The sequence below is a fragment of the Cervus elaphus genome, chromosome 29 (genome assembly GCF_910594005.1).
Source record: "Cervus elaphus chromosome 29, mCerEla1.1, whole genome shotgun sequence".
Lineage (NCBI taxonomy): Eukaryota > Metazoa > Chordata > Mammalia > Artiodactyla > Cervidae > Cervus > Cervus elaphus.
The window spans coordinates 47,419,477-47,441,181 of record NC_057843.1 but is presented as its reverse complement, the minus strand read 5'-3'; the positions used below and the strand labels follow the sequence as shown (position 1 = coordinate 47,441,181).

General features: G+C 35.3%; 2 protein-coding genes across 2 annotated transcripts in view; one reads left to right on the top strand and one right to left on the bottom strand.

Annotated features, from left to right (window-relative positions):
- LOC122686324 (60S ribosomal protein L7-like) overlaps window positions 1–21,705 on the top strand; it is a 675,506-nt gene that overhangs the window by 226,937 nt on the left and 426,864 nt on the right. The gene's annotated exons all lie outside the window — the stretch shown is intronic.
- On the bottom strand, window positions 168–20,979 carry ANXA1 (annexin A1). The gene is made up of 13 exons (XM_043891504.1): window positions 20,621–20,979; window positions 13,799–13,875; window positions 13,594–13,702; window positions 12,766–12,860; window positions 11,588–11,701; window positions 11,056–11,146; window positions 8,980–9,059; window positions 8,731–8,787; window positions 5,535–5,628; window positions 4,125–4,220; window positions 3,010–3,068; window positions 1,515–1,637; window positions 168–520 (listed from the first exon to the last, which is right to left on the bottom strand). Exons 2-13 carry the CDS (start codon window positions 13,862–13,864, stop codon window positions 464–466), a joined length of 1,041 nt encoding a protein of 346 aa, XP_043747439.1. The 5' UTR covers window positions 13,865–13,875; window positions 20,621–20,979; the 3' UTR covers window positions 168–463.

Sequence of the window (21,705 nt, the reverse complement as noted above, 5' to 3'; positions counted from 1 at the left end):
GGAAAAAGTTCATTTTCTAACTCTGTGAATATTTTATTTAGTATGCAAAATCTATTTCAACAAGTGATCATAATAGAAAATTCAGATTCCTGTCCCTTGATATCAAATTAAGCAACTGCACTACACACAAAAGAAAGTCAGAATAGAAAAATCAATGACACATCAACTGTCCTGTAAAATCATTTTATTTTCTGCAAGGGAAACATTTTTCTTAGGCATTGCTACTAGAACAACCTCTTTATAGGGTTTTATAGTTTGGAATAACTATATTTTTTTTAAAAAAATTTGTTTTTATTTTATAGAGTTGTAATACAAAAAATGATTTATAGGTTATATTTTTCAGGAAGAAGTTACTAGACTATATTCCTACTGAAGAAACTTTCCTATTTAAATCTATGATATGGAATGAAAAGATGATTAAAAAGTCTTCTGATCAAAAAGCTTGAGATCATCAAAGGAATGTTTAGTTTCCTCCACAGAGAGCCACCAGGATTTTTTCATAATCTCCTTTGGTTTCATCCTGTTGATTAAAAATAAAGTACACTTAATGCTACCTGAGACCACAATCAACAGAAAGTATTTTTAAATTGTAGAATAATTATTGTATTAGGCTTAACATACATCATAGTATATCAATTTTTTAGGATCCTGGATAAGAATATCACTTATTTAATTAATAAAATTTATATAGCAGATAACTGGTATTTTTAATTGATTATATGAAAAGCAATAGCTTTCAAAATTCAGATTGCAAACATCTCTCAATTATTCTGTATTAAAGCCATTATTTCCCAAGAATGAAATATAACACAGAATAAATATAGCAAAATATAATTTCATATCACCTCTGACTTGCTCAACCAGAGTGAAAGTTATAAGTCCATGATAGTCTCACTTTTCATGTTAGATTTTTGTTATCCAATATAAATGCCAAATTGAATTTAAATAGTCATCTATCTTCATTAAGTTCAAATCTCCTTGACTTGTCTTTCTTTTTTACTTTCTAACTTGAACATGCATTTTATATTTTCTACATATGACAAAGTTAAGGAAAAATTTAGAATAAAAAGTTTCTAATCCTCAGATCAATATTCATTGCAACATAAATCATTACATATCTCTACCAAAGTATTTTGATTGCTAAATGTATATATGGTAAACTGTTTCCATGACTACTGAAAAATCTGCAGTCTTTCTGTATAGAACTTACTAGCAGATTTTACCAGTGAAAGTTCAATTTACTTTAAATTATGTATCTTTTTAAACATTTTTGTTTTTTGGTTATACTGTGCAGCAAGTGGGATCTTAGTTCAGTAACCAGGGATCAAACTCATGTCCCTTACAGCTAAAGTACAGTCTTAACCACTAGACCACAAGAAAAGTCTCTGTATCTTAATATAACAAATTTATCTTATATATTTAATTTATGGATACAGTAAGTCAGCCCTTCTTTTTGAAGAAGTTGCAAAAAAATTATCATTTGTGGGGGTAACGTAATGAGAATTACAACATACCAGAATGGCTTGACAGAGAGAGATGCCATACAACTTCTGATAGCATGCTTTGATATCATTCATGTCAATTTCAGAGCGGGAAACCATAATCCTGATCAGTGTCTTATGACGAGTTCCAATACCCTGTGTCGAAAACAAATGATAGTTAAGTTTCCCTTATATTCCAAGCCTACTCTTAAGGCAGGATGTGGGTTTGAATGTGAAGCTCTTTTGCTAACCTATATCATTTTTATGGAGAAACTAATTCCACATTAAAATACACATAAACACACACACAAACACAAGTGGTAATAAAATCACACGAACTCAACTGTGATAAGAGAATCATATATAGAGCTTTTAAAACTTCCTAACTGATCTTCCACTATCCAGTCTTTATTCTGTCTAAGCTATTCAAGAATTGCAAAGTAAACTTTCTAAGTTGTAAATCTGATCATCTGATTCATCTACTTAAAACTCATTAGTGACCTTCTGTTGATATTAGGATGAAAATCAATCATTTCATCTGGGCTTACAATGTCCTGCCTAATTCTACAACTTTTTCCACCATGCACTATCACTCTAATTATATTTATTATCCTGAAAGCGACATGCTATGTTCTCCTCCAGGACCAGACTTGCTTTACCCCTTCATTCCTTACACTCCTGCTCTCATCTGGCTATTTCCTGTTCAAATAGCATGTTGTAATTTAGCTGACACCTACACTGCTTTCCAAAGTCAGGGACACAGGTCCCTCTTCTCATTAACAATACTAGGTGTTCTCATTACCCCTCTAATAACCTCACTAGATAACAGCAGGCATGGGGTCAGGAACTGTACTGCCAACTACCTAGTGGAACAATGCCTATCACATCACAGGGACTCTTTCTTATTAATTGAATGGTTAGATCGCTCTCTCCTAAGACTTCCTTATTTTGGAGTTGCAAAGGAAAAAAATAGACAATTTCATAACTTTTCACAAGTATATAGATACCATCCTATATAATAAAATACAAGCTAGAAAATAAAGTGAAATACTTAAAGTGATATCTCACATACATCTTAATAACACCTTACACTTTGATGAACTTAGAATGACATTTTAAAATCTTTGAATGACATATTAAGCAATGCCATGGAAGGCAAAATAATAAAAAAGATAAATGAAATTTAGAAGAGATCATAAAACTTACAACCTTAGCAGAAGCAGGTTGCTAAAATCATACATTAAAAGAGGAAGTATACCGCCCTTCCTCCGCTGACTCAGATTTTATGCAAATCGTAAGTAATATACAAATTGCTTTCAAGCTCACCTTACTATCTTACCTATAAAAGAATATAACAGGTCTAACAGAATTTTATTCTAAGAAGTAAGTGTATTACCTCCTGCATTGGATAGAAAAATAATTCTTTTTAATGAAAAGATATTAAAAAATAAATGTAATTTTTAAACAATATGGGATTTTCTGTTCTCTCCATACAATAATTTTTTCCCCAAAGCAAATCATATGTTACCTTCATGGCCTGATGGAGCTTCTCAGCAAAGAACATTGGCTTGTTTGTAGCACACTTCACTGTAAGAGAGGCATGTTTTAGCTGACATCTTTACCACGAAAGAAGAAAGGTACGTATGAAAGAAACAGGAAATACAGAGGTTTGCAAGTAAGATTCTGTTCTCCATCCCTGTTCCTCACCATCCACCCCCAGTAAGGGATATTTGGCTTGAAAGAAGCTATTTTTTAGATGGTGATTTTTAATATTCTGTCCTCTGATAATATCATTTATCTCCTATTATCCTAAATCCACTGATAGCAACTTCAATAGTTCATGCTATCCTGAGGATACTCTTCATGGAAACAAGGAAATCAGTAGATGTTAAAGGCCATGTTGGCAGGCAAGAAATACTTTTTTCCTCTTGTAATAAGAAAAAAAAAAAATCCAAGTGGGACAGGACAGTCATAAAATATAAGGCAACTGCCAATAAAATACTAACAGATGTATCAATCAGTAGTAAGAAGATTCTCTACCTTCTTACTCCAATGTGTGATCTACGACCCAAAAGAACTGGAGTCAACTGAGAATTTGTTAGGAATGCAGACTTCCAGTCTCCACCCAGAGCTACTGAATTAGAATCTGCCTTTTAGCAAGATTCAGGAAGGGTTCATGTGCACGTTAATGTTTGAGAAGCACTGCTTTATAATGTAGGTTTCCAAACCTCAGACTGGTCATCTGAATAAAATGGGAAAACTTTAAAATTCTTTTCTTCTGAAGGTCTAAATCCTTTAAGGTTGCCCAAGATTACTTAGCAAGTGACAGACCAGGATGTGGCCCTTCATTTATCTAATTCCAAATCCCATGCTCTTAATGGCCATTTTGACTTTCCTTTGTGCCATGCCCAGCCTGGTATATTGCATGGTATAAATAATCAAGGAAACAATACCTGTAATTACTAACAAGACTGTTGCATCACTTTAGCTAACTATTTATTGCCATTATCGTACATGCTACCTTTATTTGCAACATAAATTATATCTGAGTTTTTGTCTCATTATTATATTTTGTAAATTATTGGACAACATTGACAATGCAATTTCAAGTTAGAAAACCCTTCCCCCTCCAGGACTACATACCAATAACTGTGAGGCATTTCTCGATGTCACCTTTCAACTCCAGGTCCAGAACTTTGTTCATGTCATGCTTACTATACTTGGAGTATTTCTGAAACACTGAATATTAAATTTAAATTTAGAGACGTACAGAACATCCTGTTTTTTAGCGAACTAGCAAAATCAGGCATGGCCACGAAGTCAAAGCATTCCTTGTGCATGTGCTAAGTCACTTCAGTTGTCTGACTTTTTGTGACCCCAGGGACTGTCAACTGCCAGGTGCCTTTGGCCATGGGATTCTCCAGGCAAATATTGGAATGGGTTGCCATGCCCTCCTCCAGGGGATCTTCCCAACCCAGGGATCAAACCCGCGTCTCTTATGTATCCTGCATTGGCAGGCAGGTTCTTTACCACTAGTGCCACCTGGGAAGCCCAAAACATTCCTCAGGAGTTCTGAACTTCAAAAAACACAATGTAAATCTAACTCTTCATCTAAGCATATTTTGGATACATCATCTTCTCTGAGGGATATAATTCACATGGCTATTTTTGTGCTTCTGTGTATTTTGGGAAAATTTTTGCAAATGTTGACATTTATTAGAAGTGACATTTGATTGATGGCCGTAACTACATCAGAGCCAAGTGCCACAGCAAATGGATCTTTCCTTATATAAAGATCTGTGTTGTAGATTCCTCTTAATTCTAATCTCAAAAATCAGAGTGCTGTTATCAAATAATAAACTTGAAGTAATCATCACGACCTGCCCTTTGTCTTGACTTCTAAAACACTCGGGGCTGAGTCTTGCGGCAAAAACTCTCTTTTGGCTTTTGTTTCTGGAGTATCTAGATACTCTTTTCTTCACTTAGCCTTAGGTGTGGTTTTTTTTTCATTGTAATTTCATGTGTTCTGTTTTATGTGTACATATTGTCAGACCTATTCCAAAATTTTGAGGGGAAAAAATAGTAAAAATAACGAACTAATGTTCTACATGCCAAAGTCATAAAATGTGTTTCAAATACTGTCACGTGGTGTCTGTACAAAGCTGGACAAATGCAGAAGTAGCGATGAGAAATCAGGAGCACTGCATCCAGTTGGTTTCGGAGTGTCACTGATTAAGATTTCTTTCTTGCTTTCTCTTGAAAGTGTTAGTCACTCAGTCGTGTCCAACTCTTTGAGACCCCATAGACTATAGCCTGCCAGGCTCCTGTTACCATGGGATTCTTCAGGCAAGAATACTGGAGTGTATTTGCCATTCATTCTCTTCTCCAGGGGATCTTCCTGACCCAGGGATCAAACCCAGGTCTCCTTCAGTGCAGGCAGATTCTTTACCATCTGAGGCACTAGGGAAGCCATTTCTTTTCTCTTGCTTGTCCTCATTTAAAAAAAAAGTGACTTCTGCAAACAGTCCCAGGGAACATTTGTTTTCTTCTTACCTCTGCGAAGATGGGGATAGCTCCTGGTGGTAAGGATGGTAGTGAACACATTCACATCTGTCCCTTTTCTTCTTTCTCCTGCTTCATATAAGGCCTGTTAAGAAACACAAAAACAAACACTTGACCATCTGTGGATTTGATATCTGCATAAGAATGTTAGATCTCTTCAAAGATTTTGGAGGCAGCTGCTTTGTGTCCAATACAATCAGAGCAGGTGGCAATGCTGAGATTTACAAGTTCCTTAGAGATGGAAACCTTGTTTTGTCAAGTATCTTCCATAATATCTCTTAAGTTTCCTTGCAAACACTAAAGACTGAATCTATGCATGCAAAATAAATATTTATTGAGTTAACTCGCTTTAAGATTACATTCTGTATCAAGAAAACTTCAAGGGGCACTCTCTAATTTTTAATTATGCTTTTAATTGTTCAAAGTAATTTTCAGCAAATGGTACTAATAAATCAATAATTCAACCATTACCTAGATGTTGAATTTTGATGTAAGAATTTCTGAATTCAAATTCTGACTCTGCAACTTAATCGTTCCTAGATATTAGTACTAAGATATCTTAATAATCTTATGTAGTTTCACATTATTAAGCTACAGGCTTTCCTCTTTTGTAAATGGAAAAGATAATCTCTGCCTTATTGTTACCAACATGCTGTTACCTTTGAAGTGACACTCCTCCTGGGTCACACTAATCCATGTAGAGGCCATAAATATACATCTAAGAGCCCTGATAGTTTTTTTTTTTAATTATTTTAATTTTTGCCTGCACTGGGTCTCTGCGGCTGCATGTGGGCTTTCTCTAGTCGTCGAGAGCAGGGGCTATTCTCTAGTTGTAGCGTGCAGTGGTTTCTCTTGTTGCAGAGCACAGGCTCCAGGCACATGGGCTTAGTTGCCCCGAGGCATGTGGGATCTTCCTGAACAAGGGATTGAACTGGTGTCCTCTGCATTGCAAGGCGGATTCCTAACCACTGGACTACTAGGGAAGCTCCCCAATAGTCTTAAAATGGAAAGCAAATTCAGAAGTATCACAAGCAAATAAGAGTCATTTCTTACTATGGGTGCCGGGAGCCGGCACACGAGATCCTACCCATGACAAGGTCATGAGGGAGAAAGCCTGACAGGCAAGGCGGATCAGGTTTTCAGGGATTCCAAAAAGGCTCGCTCACGAGATCCCACCCATGACAAGGTCATGGGGAGAAAGCCTGACGGGCAAGGCGGATCAGGTTTTCAGGGATTCCAAAAGCTGCCCCAAAGCTGCCCCCGGCTCTCACCTTAAAGATGGTATCTGTTCTTCTGATGCTTGCTTTAATAAACTACTCCCTAATTTCTGTAATTTAGGCAGAAGACCTTCCCAGATTTCTTTCCAAATAAGAATTAATTTAGAACTTTAATCTATAAGTTTTTAGGGTGCTGGTATTTTATGAGATTATTTAGGGTGAAAGGAGTGTTTTAATTTGAGCTCCTTTGCTGGTAGTTTGTTAGTCAAATGCATTTATGCCCTTGGTACTAATATGCATGATTGCTTATGATATTTTAATCATAGAATAGTATAAAGAACCGGATTATATAAAAGCCCTAATAGATATAGAGCATTTTTGAGGGATGAAAGAGTTTAATTAAAAAATATAAGAAAAATTATTATAAAAGTGGTTATTGGGTTAATGTTCACTTGCTGTGTTTTTGCTTTTAGTGTGCTAAAGCTATGCTATGCTAATCATTGTTAATATAGTTATAGATCTAGAAAAATAAGAGCTTAGCCCTAGTATTATAACAATGAAATAGTTGTTAATTATTAGCCAGGAGTGCTAGGCAGAGGCCGTCTTATTAGAGCCACAGAGTCTGTATGGGGTAAAACTTTTAGATAAATTTAACTGACAACTTTTGCAGAAGAATTGGTGTTGGTATTAACAGGGTCATATTTTTATTATGTTGTGACATGCTGCACTGTTGCCCTATGAGACTGTAACTTTTCTGTTAAGGTCACCACAGAAACAGAAAACAGGCCTACCTTCACCTGACTTACATAAAATGTTAATAAGCCCTAAGGCCAAAAGATAATGTGTAAAGATTTATTATAGAAACGAAATGCAGAAAGCATCTTGTTCTTCCTTAAGGACAAACTGACGTAATGTAAACTAACCCTGTATAGATATGAGTGAGCATCTTGTATCCTGGATACACTCAGTGAGGGTATAAAAACTGTTGTCAAAAAATAAAGACAGACTTGGCCCTATCAAGGCTGGTCTCACGTGTCTTCTATCACTCGCCGACGCCGTTCATCCTAAGGGAACCCCCTGGATCCTGCTGGGGCTGGACTCCGGCATATGGGCAGTTACTCAAATGCTTACTTTTGTTCCTTGATGTGATTGTGCAATTTCTATTAAAATGATAAACCTTCCAATGGGCATAAAAAGTTATTTGGGACTTTCTGAGCAAACAACTGACATAGGTGCATTTATTCAACAAAAGTCAATAAATGCCTATTATGCGCAAGATAATGCACTGATATAGTGAAGAGAGTGGAGTAGTCAAGTAAGTTTCTATTTTTACTAACTCACTGTGATGAATTTGTGGAGAATACTAACTATACCATAAGAAAAGCATGTGTAAATACTAGATGCCATTTTTTTAACAAAAATTCCAAGTCCCAAAATGACACAGTTTTTCTAATGTTGCCAATGGACTGATGTATTAAAAAACAAGCAACGTCACTGAAACAATATATAATAATATACTTCAAAGTATATAAATGCTATAACTTTTATAATTTTAATATCATTACCATAATATTTTTACAATATAAACTTACACCTCTAAACCAATATTCACTGTTTAAAGAACTGTTAGATGTGTTTATTCTTTTCACTTTTACTTTCTTATATGTGGTAAAATAAAAATTCAGAGTTTTCTCAATAACAGATCAAGTTCTTACTGTTCTTTCTCAATCCTCTCCAGCTTCATGAACAGTGCAACTTGTTGAAAACATAAAGACCACATTTCCTCTCTTGGATTGCTTGAATCCTGGCTGGTGGGCATCTCTCAGGAAATGGACATTGGGTGCCATTATCCTTTTGGAGAATCCCATATCTGCTTTCACGTGGAGGCCCTCAAGTGGTACCTCACCTCAGGTCGGACCTAATTGAAGTAGCAAAGTGGATTCTAAGAGTATTTATAAGCACTTGCTTACCCTGGCATCGGAATCAGCCAAGTCGTCATTTACAGCAAGCTCCTCAGATCGGTCACCCTGGAAAATATCCCATTCTCGTGTAAGTAGTTTTCTAGCATATAATCACATGGCTTATTTATTCTCTGAAAATCAGATGAGTAATATTCTTTGCAGAAAAAGGAGTGAATTGCTCATTTCTAGAGAGAGATGAAATCTAAGATTTTACTTTTCATCAAAGAAGAGACATTTCCAGATCTATTTTAGTTATACCTTAGCAAGAGAAAGCAAAGCCTTCTCATAATCTCCAGATGTGTCTGAGGCGATGTCTTTAGCCAGATCTCTCTTCAGTTCTGAGAAATAGGAAAAAGTATATTTTGTAGTAAACTAGTGATAATGGTGATGATTATAAAGCCTAACATCTCTATATTGGCTCACAACTTGCAATACCAAATGTTCAATGACTTATGGAACACATTCTAAATAGTTTTATTTTTTAATAAAGTGAAATCAAAGCAAGTAAAATTTTTCATCAATGAATTTATTTTCTATAAGGCAATTAAAACAATTTAGATAATACTGTGAATGAAATTCTACAGCCCTAAAGCTTTTGCTAACAAGAATAAATTGCACAGGTATACATTATTAGATAACTATTTCTGAAATAAATCATACCAGAATTTAAGCAATGGGGTGAACAGAACAGTTATTTAAAAGGATAAACCAAAGTGCTTGCTTGAACATATAGTATTTATTTACTTTGAAATGATAAATATCTTATATGGAATACAATTTAGTTATGTATGCATATGTGTATGTATAAACATCTACAATAGATATGGATTTAAAATGTTTCTTTGTTAAACACCCTTTATTGACATTAAAAAATAATGCTGTTATTATTTTTCAGCAAAGATTTAACTGAATTTATAGTTGACTAGAAGGCAGAAAATTTTAATAAACAGTCATTGAACTGTACCTTGGGAATTAATAATTTATGGCTATTTGCTTTTGTAAACTATGTTTTATAAAATTAAAAAAAGTAGTAATAATGCCCCTCTTGATGACTGTCACTGATAAATGGATTTAAGAAAAATATTGATAATGAGGTAAGAATTGCAGAAAATGAGGTTAAAAGCTTCCTTATTCTGATTCCTTTATTAGATTGCTGTGAAAATAACACACGAGGACTATTGTATTCTCTGTGCTTGGTTTTAAAATCACAAAGAATGATCCGCTATGGTGCTACATATTGGGTTGGGAAAATAAAACAAAAAAAAACAGGGAGCTTGGGAAACTAGAAAAAAGAAAACAGTGATGACCCAGCACTGCCCAGGGCCCATTTGCAGATACTCTCTTTACAGTGGTAAACATCCCATTGAAATGAGATGTTTCACTGAACAGATAAAATGAGCCATGGCTAGTCTTCATCTCCATGAAGCTAACTGGATGTTAACAGTGAGTAAGTCATTTATGTTCATAATGGTAAAGTTAGCTTCCATCAGAGAATTATAAGCACCAAGCTTTTCAAGGACAAATGTTTGGAGGGCTTTTGTTTATTTGTTTTTGTTGTTATTATCTTTTCAAAATGAAAAACAATGGGACATTTTTATGAAATAGATCTCGGAAAAATTGGAAATGTTTTTAGAAAATTATTTAAATTCAGTGCTTCAAATTGAGTTTTTCATTGCAATACTATGTGGCTATTTGTCTCAGACACACAATTTTTTTAAAGTGTAAAGTTGATGAGGACTGAAACAATCATGTCCCTTATTTGTACCCCACTAAATTTCCGAAAAATTGATGCTTTTGACCTATGGTGTTGGAGAAGACTCTTGAGAGTCCCTTGGACTGCAAGGAGATCCAACCAGTCCATCATAAAGGAGATAAGTCCTGGGTGTTCATTGGAAGGACTGATGCTGAAGCTGAAGCTCCAGTACTTTGGCCACCTCATGTGAAGAGTTGACTTGTTAGAAAAGACCCTGATGCTGGGAGGGATTGAGGGCAGGAGGAGAAGGGGATGACAGAGGATGAGATGGCTGGATGGCATCACCGACTCGATGGGCATGAGTTTGAGTAAACTCCAGGAGTTTGTGATGGACAGGGAGGCCTAGCATGCTGCGATTCATGGGGTCACAAAGAGTCAGACACGACTGAGCGACTGAACTGAACTGAACTGAACTGTAATGTGTCTGGTAACCATATGTGCTTGTGATAGACCTGTGACAGTGAAAGAAATATTTTAATATGCACCTTTCCCATAATTATCATCCACACTCAGTTTTTCAAAAAGTACATCAGAACGCCTTTTCAACTAGGACACTTGAACTGTGAGGCATTAAAACTTACCTTCTCTATAGACTCTGTTAATTTCTCTGATTTCTCCGTTAGTTCTTGATGCCAGAATTTCATTCAGAGTGTCTTCATCAGTCCCAAGGCCCTGAATTGAAAAAGATGGGGAAAAAAAAGAGAAATGTAGAAAATCTTCATTCAAGAGTATCAACTAGTTATTATATTCCAAAATTTGTCTGAATCTGACATTTAGTAAATTTCTCACAACATTTAATAAATATCCACAATATTTATTAATTGCAATAAGGTATGTATTATATTGCTTAAAACACAAAATGGGTTTAATGCCAATATTCTGGGCAAATAAATACAAAGTGAGATCTATTAAATATGGTAACGTCATGAAGATAGTGGAAATAACATAGCTATTAACACCAGCATCTATTTTTTCATTTCTTTATTCATTCACTTATTCATTTTATTACCATTGACTGGTGGCCCCGTGCTGGTTGTTGAGAACATACTGGGAGACATAAGTGGCTTGGACGCGCTTTGAGGAAAGGAGCTTTGCTTAAATCAGGCGGTTTACCTTCATGGCAGCACGAAGCTCTTCAGCATCAAACTGGGCTGGAGTTTTCAACAGAGCCAAAACAACTTCCTCAAGGTGACCAACTAGGGCTTTCTTCAGAACTTCATCCAGGGGCTATAACAAGAAGACATAACCTTTTAGTAAATAACACATGAGGTGATAGAGTAAAGCAGTGTCACCTGATGTTTACCTAATCTTACTGAGTCCTAAACCCAACCATTTTTCATAGCTCCTTCCCTTTACATCGAAAATGGTACACAATATTTAATATCTTAATCTTTTTGGTTCTAGAGTGATTAGAATGAAATTTACTGAATTCATTGATAACTCCTTAAAGGATAGCATTCTCAATCTTTTATAGAGGGAATAAATGACAAAGCTCAAAAGATAGGGGTTGTGTATTAACAGAAACAGTAATAAGAATACTTTAAAAATAAGTATTAGTAATGTATTAGTAACTTTTCCAACCATTGAGATTTGCACTTTTCAAATAAGCATTATAATCAGACATTATGTGGTTTTCTAACTACACTACTTAAAAAAATTACCCATATTTTGTATAAAATAGAAACCTTACTTTTAAAGTAGAATTATACATATAAACTTTACATTCAGACACTAAACAGCTCAGTTTAAAATTTAACAGAAGTCACATTTCAATCAGAACATATTTCTTACTGCCAACAGTAATCTTGACGTCTGTTATGTTCAAGTTAAAGGCTTATCTCCAATATAGAACACCACATGTACAAAGAATCAAAACAATGCATAAAACCAGCAAATTCGATAGAATTGATTACATTGCAACCAAGAGGATAAATACAGTAATCCCAGACTTAGTTGTAATGGAAAACAGTGGCTAGAGACTGAAAGAACTAGGAACTGTATTTCAACATCAATGTGCGCATACTCAGTTGTAGTCGACTCTTTGCGGTCCCACCGACTGTGGTTCACCAGGCTCCTCTGTCCATGCAGTTTTCCAGGCAACAGCACTGGAGTGGCTTACCGTTTCCTACTCCAGGGGATCTTCCTCACCCAGGGATCAAACCCGTGTCTCTTGTGTCTCCTGCATTGGCAGGCAAATTCTTTACCACCGCTACCTGAGAAGCCCATCAAACGCTATATTTAAACATAAATATGACTGAAATTAATTATCTAAATCAACCACTGCAACCCACCTTTCCTTTCTCCTGCAGATAGGCTGCTTTGATCTGCTGACGCTGCGCATTGTTTCTCTTAGTCAGAATTTCAATGATGGTTGCTTCATCCACACCTGGAAATAAAGGGCCTCTAGACTTTAAAAATCAATTTTCTTTATCATCAATAACGGACATAAAATGATTCATTATCAAGATGCGTCAAATGAAGTTCTTTTTTTTTTTTTCAAATGAAGTTCTAACAAAACAAAGAAGTATAAATTATAACAGGCTGGGACATGGATGTGACTCTGTATATCAGATGGAAGCCCTTGGGATGACATTCCCTTCACTTGAATGAGAAAGTGAAACGGCTCATTTGTGTCCTACTCTTTGTGACCCTATGGACTGTAGCCCGCCAGGCTTCTCTGTCCATGGGATTCTCCAGGCAAGAATACTAGAGTGGGTTGCCATTCCCTTCTCCAGGAGATCTTCCCAACCCAGGGATTGAACCCAGATCTTTTGCATTGCAGGCAGATTCTTTACCATCTGAGACACCAAAGGAAGAAGAAATTCTCCCCAGCCCTCAGTGTTGCAGTGTTTGTTCCTAATTCACACCTTAAGTGTGAGCAGAGGTGCTGACTTCAGCATTCAGTCTGTTAGAAATGAGCTTTGTAAGGGTATCTGTTGTAGCAGTAGAGTCTACCGATTTAATCAAAATCTCCTAAGTGCTGAGAAAGGAAGTGTAACTTCATTGATAAAGAACTCTTATCTTCAAAATGAAGCAGACTCTTTCCATTGCACATGTTTGTTTTTTAGTAGCCATTCTGAAATGTCTAGGAGGGGACTATTTGGGGAAGACAGAATTACCTCTAACTGTGATTGCTTTATGCAAGGCCTCAACATCCGAGGATGGATTGAAGGTAGGATAAGGGCTCACTGCTGACCCAGGACCACCTTTGTATCCTTTCACAGTTTTCTGTGAATGAAAAATAAGTTATTGTCCATTCACTTACATTTGCTTCTATTTTAATACTGCTATTTAAATAAGTTACTTTATTGTCACTTGACTTACAATGTATTCCTGCTCTTCATTTTCAATAAACCAGGCCTGCTTGAGGAATTCAGATACCATTGCCATTTTTTAAGGATCTGAAAAGAAAACAGGTTGATGCTTTTATAAACCACAAACTCACCACATAAACATACCACTCCATCCCCTTACATACATAAGACATAGAGCAGCCTTGCTTTTACTTTGCCGGATTACTCTTAGGAGCATCATAAAATGCTAGATTTAGTGGGGTTTTTTTTGTTTGTTTATTTTTAAATGTAGGTGTCTCTCTTTTTTTTAAATTTTATTTATTTTGGCCATGCTGCATGCTAAAAGATGTGGGATATTAGTTCCCCAACCAGGGATCAAACCTTCACCCACTGCAGTGGAAGCAGGAGTCCCAACCACTAGACTGCCTGGGAAGTCCCTAGATCTGAGTTTATTTTAAAGAGACTCTACTACCCTTGAACAGAAACCCAAAGCCTCAGAAATGTAGCTCTTTCTCAGTATATTCAAGCCTAACCTTAGGGCTCAGATGACGTCTATAAGTAAGCATATAGGCTGTAAAGAGCAAGGTTGGTGTTTCATTTCACTGTCCTAAATTTACAGACCAACCACTGTATACCAAGCTCTGAGGGCGCAAAAACATTGAAACATCCTTTGCCTCAAAGAACTTAAAGCCAGTATGTGCTCTTCCTAAGAAAACTCAAACGTTTAAGAACAATTCTTAGAGGAAGTTCTGGGTGATATGAGACTCTTTTTGGGGGAAGGTTTGAGATTAAATTGGCTAAAAAGTTAAAGAGAACAAAAAAGAGAAGTTTGTCATACTTGGGAACCTGAAAAGAGTTTACTAGCTCAAGAAAGAAGTCCAAATTTAAAAGTTCAAATGTGTTTCCAAAGTTTTGGATAAACATTAATGGACATTGATGGGTTTCTTAAAATGAAAGTTATATTTCAGAAAGATGACTCATCCTGTGTCATAGAGAATGCCTAGGAGATGGGCAAGATGGAAGATTAGAGACCACTTAGCAAGCTGTGGGAGAATCCATGTAGGGGTTAATGAAGACTTGAACAAAGCTATTGGGTAGAGAAAGAATATTATACTGGCATTTATAAGGTAAGATAATCTATGACAATCTACAGGAGTGGATTCAGACTCAAAACTCTACCTAAAAAAAAAAGATATTCTTGTGAGATTTCTCCTTGAAATAATTCAGTATTCTTTTCCATTTCTTGGTATAAAATTATTTCAGCACCTGGAAGAATCACTACACTCACATTTCTTCTATTTGAGCTGTCTGAATTCTCACCCTACATGTGTTGTTGTTTTTTTCCTACCCAATACAAAATAATCCTGGAAAAGAATTATTTTATACCAGCTGCTTTGCTCTAACCAGATTCTTTAGAGTGAAACTGCATCATGCATGCCCTCCTTTGGAAAACTGTATGTTAAAGAAAATTGCTTGACTTACTATCATCATTCAGCAATATTCTTATTTAGTAAGCTATGTATATGTTTAAAACTTGAAGTATGTTAAAAAATTAATGCATTTCCTGCATTATCTACAAAAGAAGCCCCCAAGAATCCTTTTTGTCTAGGATTTTTTTTTTTTAAAGGAGCCTAAGCTCCAGGTCTATGCTGATCGATCTCTCCACACCCTTTTATTTCTCTGGAGACTGCTATTATGAGTACATCTGAAAGAGATTGGAAGGATGATCTTAGCAGTTTTAAATTCTGCCTGTGAAGCTAAATGACTCATGAGGAGTAAAACCCATAGCCTGATTCTTTACTGGTATGTTCAAAGCATTTCAATCCCCACCTGCCGAAAAGTGGCAGAAATTCTAAGTAATGAGATTAAATACATGAGGGAAATAATATCCAAAGCAGAAACTATCTCTACTTAATTATCATGGGAATTGTTCAAATTACTGTTCTGTCATCTGTGAGGAGAACCAATATATTGTGCACTTATTTAATCTCTTCCCCCCAGCAACTGATCAATTTAAAGTTATTTCCTGAGCTAAAGTCATGGTGTACAATTTTACACAAGGTTTTAGTTCCTATTTCACCATAATCTGCTGCAATTTTTGTTGGCACATGGAGTTTCATTTTCCTCTTGCTTAATTGGCATATACAAAACTTCTTGCAATTTCTGGCAAGGTTGCAGGTATTTAAAATATCCATTTTTTATCTCATCCATGCCCTTTAGAAAGTAGAATTCTCAAAATGAGTGATACAATCGGTCACTTAGTGGAGTGACTTTTCTTCAGTAATAGAAACAGATGTTACAATAGTTCCACTTTTTTCAGTTAAAAGCGAAAAACCAAAAGCGATCAAAGAGGAGATTAAGAATATTGTCAAATATAATTTTTAAAATGAGCCTCACAATTTTAAAATAAATTTTATGAAAACTTAACTGTACATCACAATTTTTTCACTTAAAAATGCTTATATAATGCATTAATTTCTTAAAAGAATAAACTTGAGGAAGACTAGAAAATATTGCTCTGTTAATTATATTATACAAAATAGCAAAAATAAAAGGGTTAAATAATTTGTTTCACACATGTCCATAGAGAACACAGCTTTGTGACATATCTTCTGTGTTCCTAGATCTTGGTCGGAAGCTATTTGGGTGACCTGAAAAAGTGTGATCTGGAATATGATCTGAAAAAGAGAAGCAGCCTGAATACAACCTTCTTCAGGAAAGCAATTAGAGGAAAATGGAATCTCAATTCAGCCAGATAAGATCCACTAGCTCTCAGAAAAGCTTGAAGATACAAAGAATGTGACAGGATGTTAAAAAAATAAAAAAAAACACTCCCTACAGGAAATAGATTTTATCATATACTGCTAGTTAAGTGCCCAAATGCAACTCCATGTTTTAACAGAACCTTGAATAGTTGCAACATACCTTACAAATGCCACAAACAGCAAAAATATTTTGCTCAAATTGTATTGCTAAACCATTCTGTCTTTTCAATACCTAACCTCTGCATGAAAACCAATGTGTTGTACTTGATAAAACCCACTTCATAATTTGAAGGTAAGATTGCTTAACTATCAACAAATAATGCATGCAAACACATTTTATAGACTGCCACATGCTATATAAATGTCTGTCACATATTTTTACTATTCAGAGAATGATCCAGTCTGGAAATTAGAATCATACATTAAAAATAAAAAATTAATAATCCCATGAGTTCACAAGAGGCTTTTTTTCCATCTATCTTTTTAGTTGCAACATTTAGAATATGTACTAGGTATTTAAGAGCCTATTTTCTTAATATTCCTTGGCTCTATATGTATTTAATCTGGCTACAAATGAGCTTTGAAACCAAGTTTATATAAGTCCTTAGCATCATCTAATTTGAAGATTAAATTGAACATCTATAAATAGACTGACTTACAGGGAAATTAGTAAAATTCCAGTGTCTTCTAATCAATAACCTGTGAAGATGCACTGCCTACCTATCTAATTTATCTATGAGAAAGTGTATAACTTTCTAGAAATTAACATTTTTATGTCATAAGAGAGCTTTCTTCCTCTCACTCAGCAAGAAATTAAAAGAAGGTAAATATGCATTAAATGAGGCTTGCTAAATATAAGAGAAAGGTATTCTAGAGATGGTACATTAGCAATTATACCAACTGTACAGTTTGAGAAAACTAAGACATTGTATGAAAGTTAATTTCATGACTTTTTTTTAAACTGGACTATGGTTGAAGTATTTAGAGACAGGGGGACATCATATCTGCAGTGTTCTCTTAAATGACACAGTAAAAATAACTATATAGAGAGGGTAGAAGAAGAAAAAGTAAGAATTAATGATAAAGCAAATGTGGTAAAATATTAACACTTGGGGAATTTGGGTAAAAAGTATATGTAATTTTGTGCAATATTCTTGCAACTTTTCTGACGGTTTGAAATTATTACAAGACAGCTTTTAATAACTTTAAAAACCACATTTTCTATTTCTGTCAGCTTCATGAAACCCTACTTCCAGAATTTTTGACAGAGGAAACTGAGTTTTGTGGTCTATCATGCCTTCCTGATGATAAGTAAGAAAGATCAGAGTTCTGCAAAGACAGCAGCAGAAACTGATCTTTGCAGAGAACACCATCATTATTCCCATTTTCTACCTGGGGGAAAAATGTAATTTTTTCTGGCAGTTTTCTAGATACTAGTGGCAAGTATCAAGGCATACATAAATCCAAGCTTTCTGATTCCAAAAGAGTGTATATGCTTTTAATGATCAATGATATTTTTAATAACTTATAGCTAAGAATCAAATTCATTCACAGTAAGCCCATGGAGACTGCGGCAGGTTTTACCCCAGCCTGAGGGAGTTTATTTTTCAGTGCTTTGGCCTGTGTAGTTTTTTCCTCAATTATATATTTCACAAGTCTTTCCCACACCTACTAATGTGAGAAAAGGCAATTAGACTATACAAAGGCATGATTTATGAAGAAACACTTTATGAAAGGTAGTTTCATGAATGTTTTGCTTCCAGGCCTTTGAGTAGGGTGTTCTGTTTGCCTGGCATGCTATTTCATCCTCCATATCCAATTCTCTTTGCCTAAATGATGCTTCTTAGAGAGGACTTAGCCTAGACCTTATCACATCCTTCAAATGGGTCTACCTTAGTTTACCACCAACCATCTGTGCTCTCCCAAAGCATCCTGCCTTCACCCCTATACTTGCCCCTATTTGTTCTGCATTATCACTTTCTATTTACTCATCTATATTTTTAGTGGCATTCCATGGGGGCAATGATAATCTACCATGCCTGGCAGAATGCCTGGTACTTAGTATGCTGGAAAGCATTATTGAATGAACAAATAGTGTATCAGTGCTAATTATTTAGTAAAAATATCTATACTAATTTAACTAATGTTTTCTATCCACAACTATAGGATATAAAAATAAGAACCGAGGAGTTCTGAGCCATATCTTGACTCTCTTTAGCTGGCCATATGACCTGAAGAACACATTTAAATTTTGGGGTGAGGAGGGCTCTCCAATTATAAAAATAAGAGTTGAAATGAACAGTAGCTGAGATTTCTTACAGCTCTGAAATGCTAGTCTTAAATTTCACCTCAAGTACCAGAAGGTGGAAAAAATAAGCATAGTGAAAGAAAAGTGGAGTGATATTAGTCACTCAGTCGTGTCTGACTCTTTGCAACCCCAGGGACTGTAGCCCATCAGGCTCTTCTGTCCAAGGAATTCTCCAGGCAAGAATACTGAAGTGGATAGCCATTCCCTTTTCCAGGGGATCTTCCTGATCCTGGGATTGAACCTGGGTCTCCTGCATTGTAGGAAGACTCTTTAGGGTCTGAGCCACCAGGGAAGCCCATAGTGAAGGAAGGTATTACATAAATTGTATCTGTTCTTATCTTTCTGATAAAAATCTCTCCCATTTTAAGGAAAGAGGAAATCATTTACTCAAAAGACAGCTTTTGGTTTATCGCTGAAAAATAATATGTCCGCTGGTTTCAAATATGTCATCACTTAATGGGTCTAGAGATTAAGCACCAGCTGAACAAGCTAACATTAATAGAAACCAATCTTTGCAGATCTTTTGATTGAAAAAGTATTTAATAACCATGAAACTCTAGCTGGTTTCTTAATAATATTATTATTAACTATTCTGTCAACATCTGTCAAATGATGGCTATCTGCCAGGTGTGGTTGAGCCTGGGGCTAGGGTGGTAACCCAGCTTCTGGAGAAGAGGCTAGGAATTTTGGAATTACGAAACTGGCATTTTATCACATTTGAGTTGTTCTGCAATGTGCCTACCAAAATACGTTCCTGTGGGTAGAGGAGAATATTGCTTTTTCAAAGTCCAAACATAATTTTAGACACAAACTAGGCAAGAAAAGCACATCGTTTTTGATTAACTAGCACTAAAAATTAGATATCAGATCATTTAACTTAACACTGAGAATGAGCTAAGAAAAAATTCTTGGAGGAACATGTGTAATAAACAAGAGCCAGATATATGGTTAGGATTCAAAAATCCCTCACTTTTGCACATATATCCAACACCAGTAAAATTTCTACTTTAGATATGCTTTTTGCTTTCCTAAGGAGTTTTACAGCCATTAGCTCATCGACTATCAAGATGCTACTAAGTGGAATAATTTTTAGAGGACCCTAATGACATTCCCAAGGGATAAATTATCTGACACCACCCAGGAAATGTTTCCTTTCCCCTTAGGTTTTCAAATCTGCACTTGAAAAGCCAGTCTATGACACAGAGGCTCCAGGGGAAAGAATGTGGCCACACCCTTTCTAAATGAAATAAGTGGATCCTCTTATTTCTTTATACTGCCTGAGTGAACATAACATTAATTTAAAATGTTAATTACAAAGGGCATAATTTCCACTATGAGATCTGAATCTTTTTTTTTTTTTTTTTAGGAAAAAAATAAATTATTTAAGTCCCTGAAACCCACCTCTGGGTTCTTCAGGCCTGGCTCCCCACAAATACCCACCATCCATCATGATTTCTACATAAAGTTCACACAGATCTTGGAAACCCGTAACTTGTAGGAACAAACACATTCATCTCTTCTTTTCCATGGTAACTCACCAACAGTACAGAAAGCCAGTATTAAGCAAAGTTTTCTTGTTTTTAAAACTGTATTTCTTAACTAAGTAAAAATAAAACATTACAATTTGTGATTCCCAAAATATAAATTCCCAATGTAATCTTACAGAAATGTTTGTCAAAGATATAAGTGCAGTTAGCCATAAATTCCACAGTCGTAACATTAAACACTGATGGTAAAAGTTATCAAAACAGCCAAAACTTAAAGGAAAACCAAGACTTACCTTTTTGTTTTTTTTTCACCTCCGTACAAAGAACTAAAGAGAGATTCTTCTCTGAACGGTTTGTGCTGGAAGTGGAACCTTGAGCTTCTGATTTTATAGAATTTCAAAGGAGGCCACACCTAGCAACCAGAAGTTAGTAACAGGCTGTCTTTTGTTTGAAATACAGGGCTCAGCCTTGCCCCAAAGTGAAACAAGCCTTGCAAAACTATTCACTAAGCCAACTCAGAGCTGACAGCAAAAAGGAAGAGAAACGGAAGTACAGATTTTTTTTTCCGCCTCTTTAGTTTGCACTGCTTTTTTTCAGGGGAGCCGCATACAAGAGGTGTTCAAGTATGCAGTACTATCTGCCTCAATCCTGATACCAGTGACTGACATACTTTTTTTAGTTAAACGAATTGTGGAATGAAAAATCATAAACTTTAAAACAAAATAAAACTCTCATTGGTTAAGCCTCAGCTTCAACACTAGTTATTATGTGATTTGGAGGGCATATTTAACTTTCTTGAATTTGTTTCAACTTTTGTGAAATAGGGATGATATTTTCTAGGCTGCCAACTTACTAGAATTCTTGTGAGAATTAAGAAATAATATATATATACCTGCAAAATTTAGTGTTATGAAATACTGGGTAATTTTCCTTTTTGTTATTTTATTCTTTATTTTTTTAATTGGAGTTATAATTGCTTTACAATATCGTGTTAGTTTCTGCTATACAATAATGTGAATCAGCTTGGATAGTTTTCTATTTCTATTTCACTACATTTTTCCTGCCTTCAAAACAAAAGATGTTCTATGCTTGCATACACCTTGTTGATATATGTAAGAAATGGAAAAGACATAAAGTTCCAAATTGTCTCAAAATCTCAAAGTTAATCCTAGAAATATAACCATTATGACATTCTAAGAAAATATTGACATTAGAGGAAGGCTTAATACATTAATTCTTTTTATAGATTAAATTATATATAAATTTTCATACAAATAGATCCTTGGTATTCTAGAAAATTTGAACAATAAACCAGAACTACAAAATGAAAGGATTAGTGGAGTAGCACCTGTTCCAGAAGGAACAAGTATCACAAGAA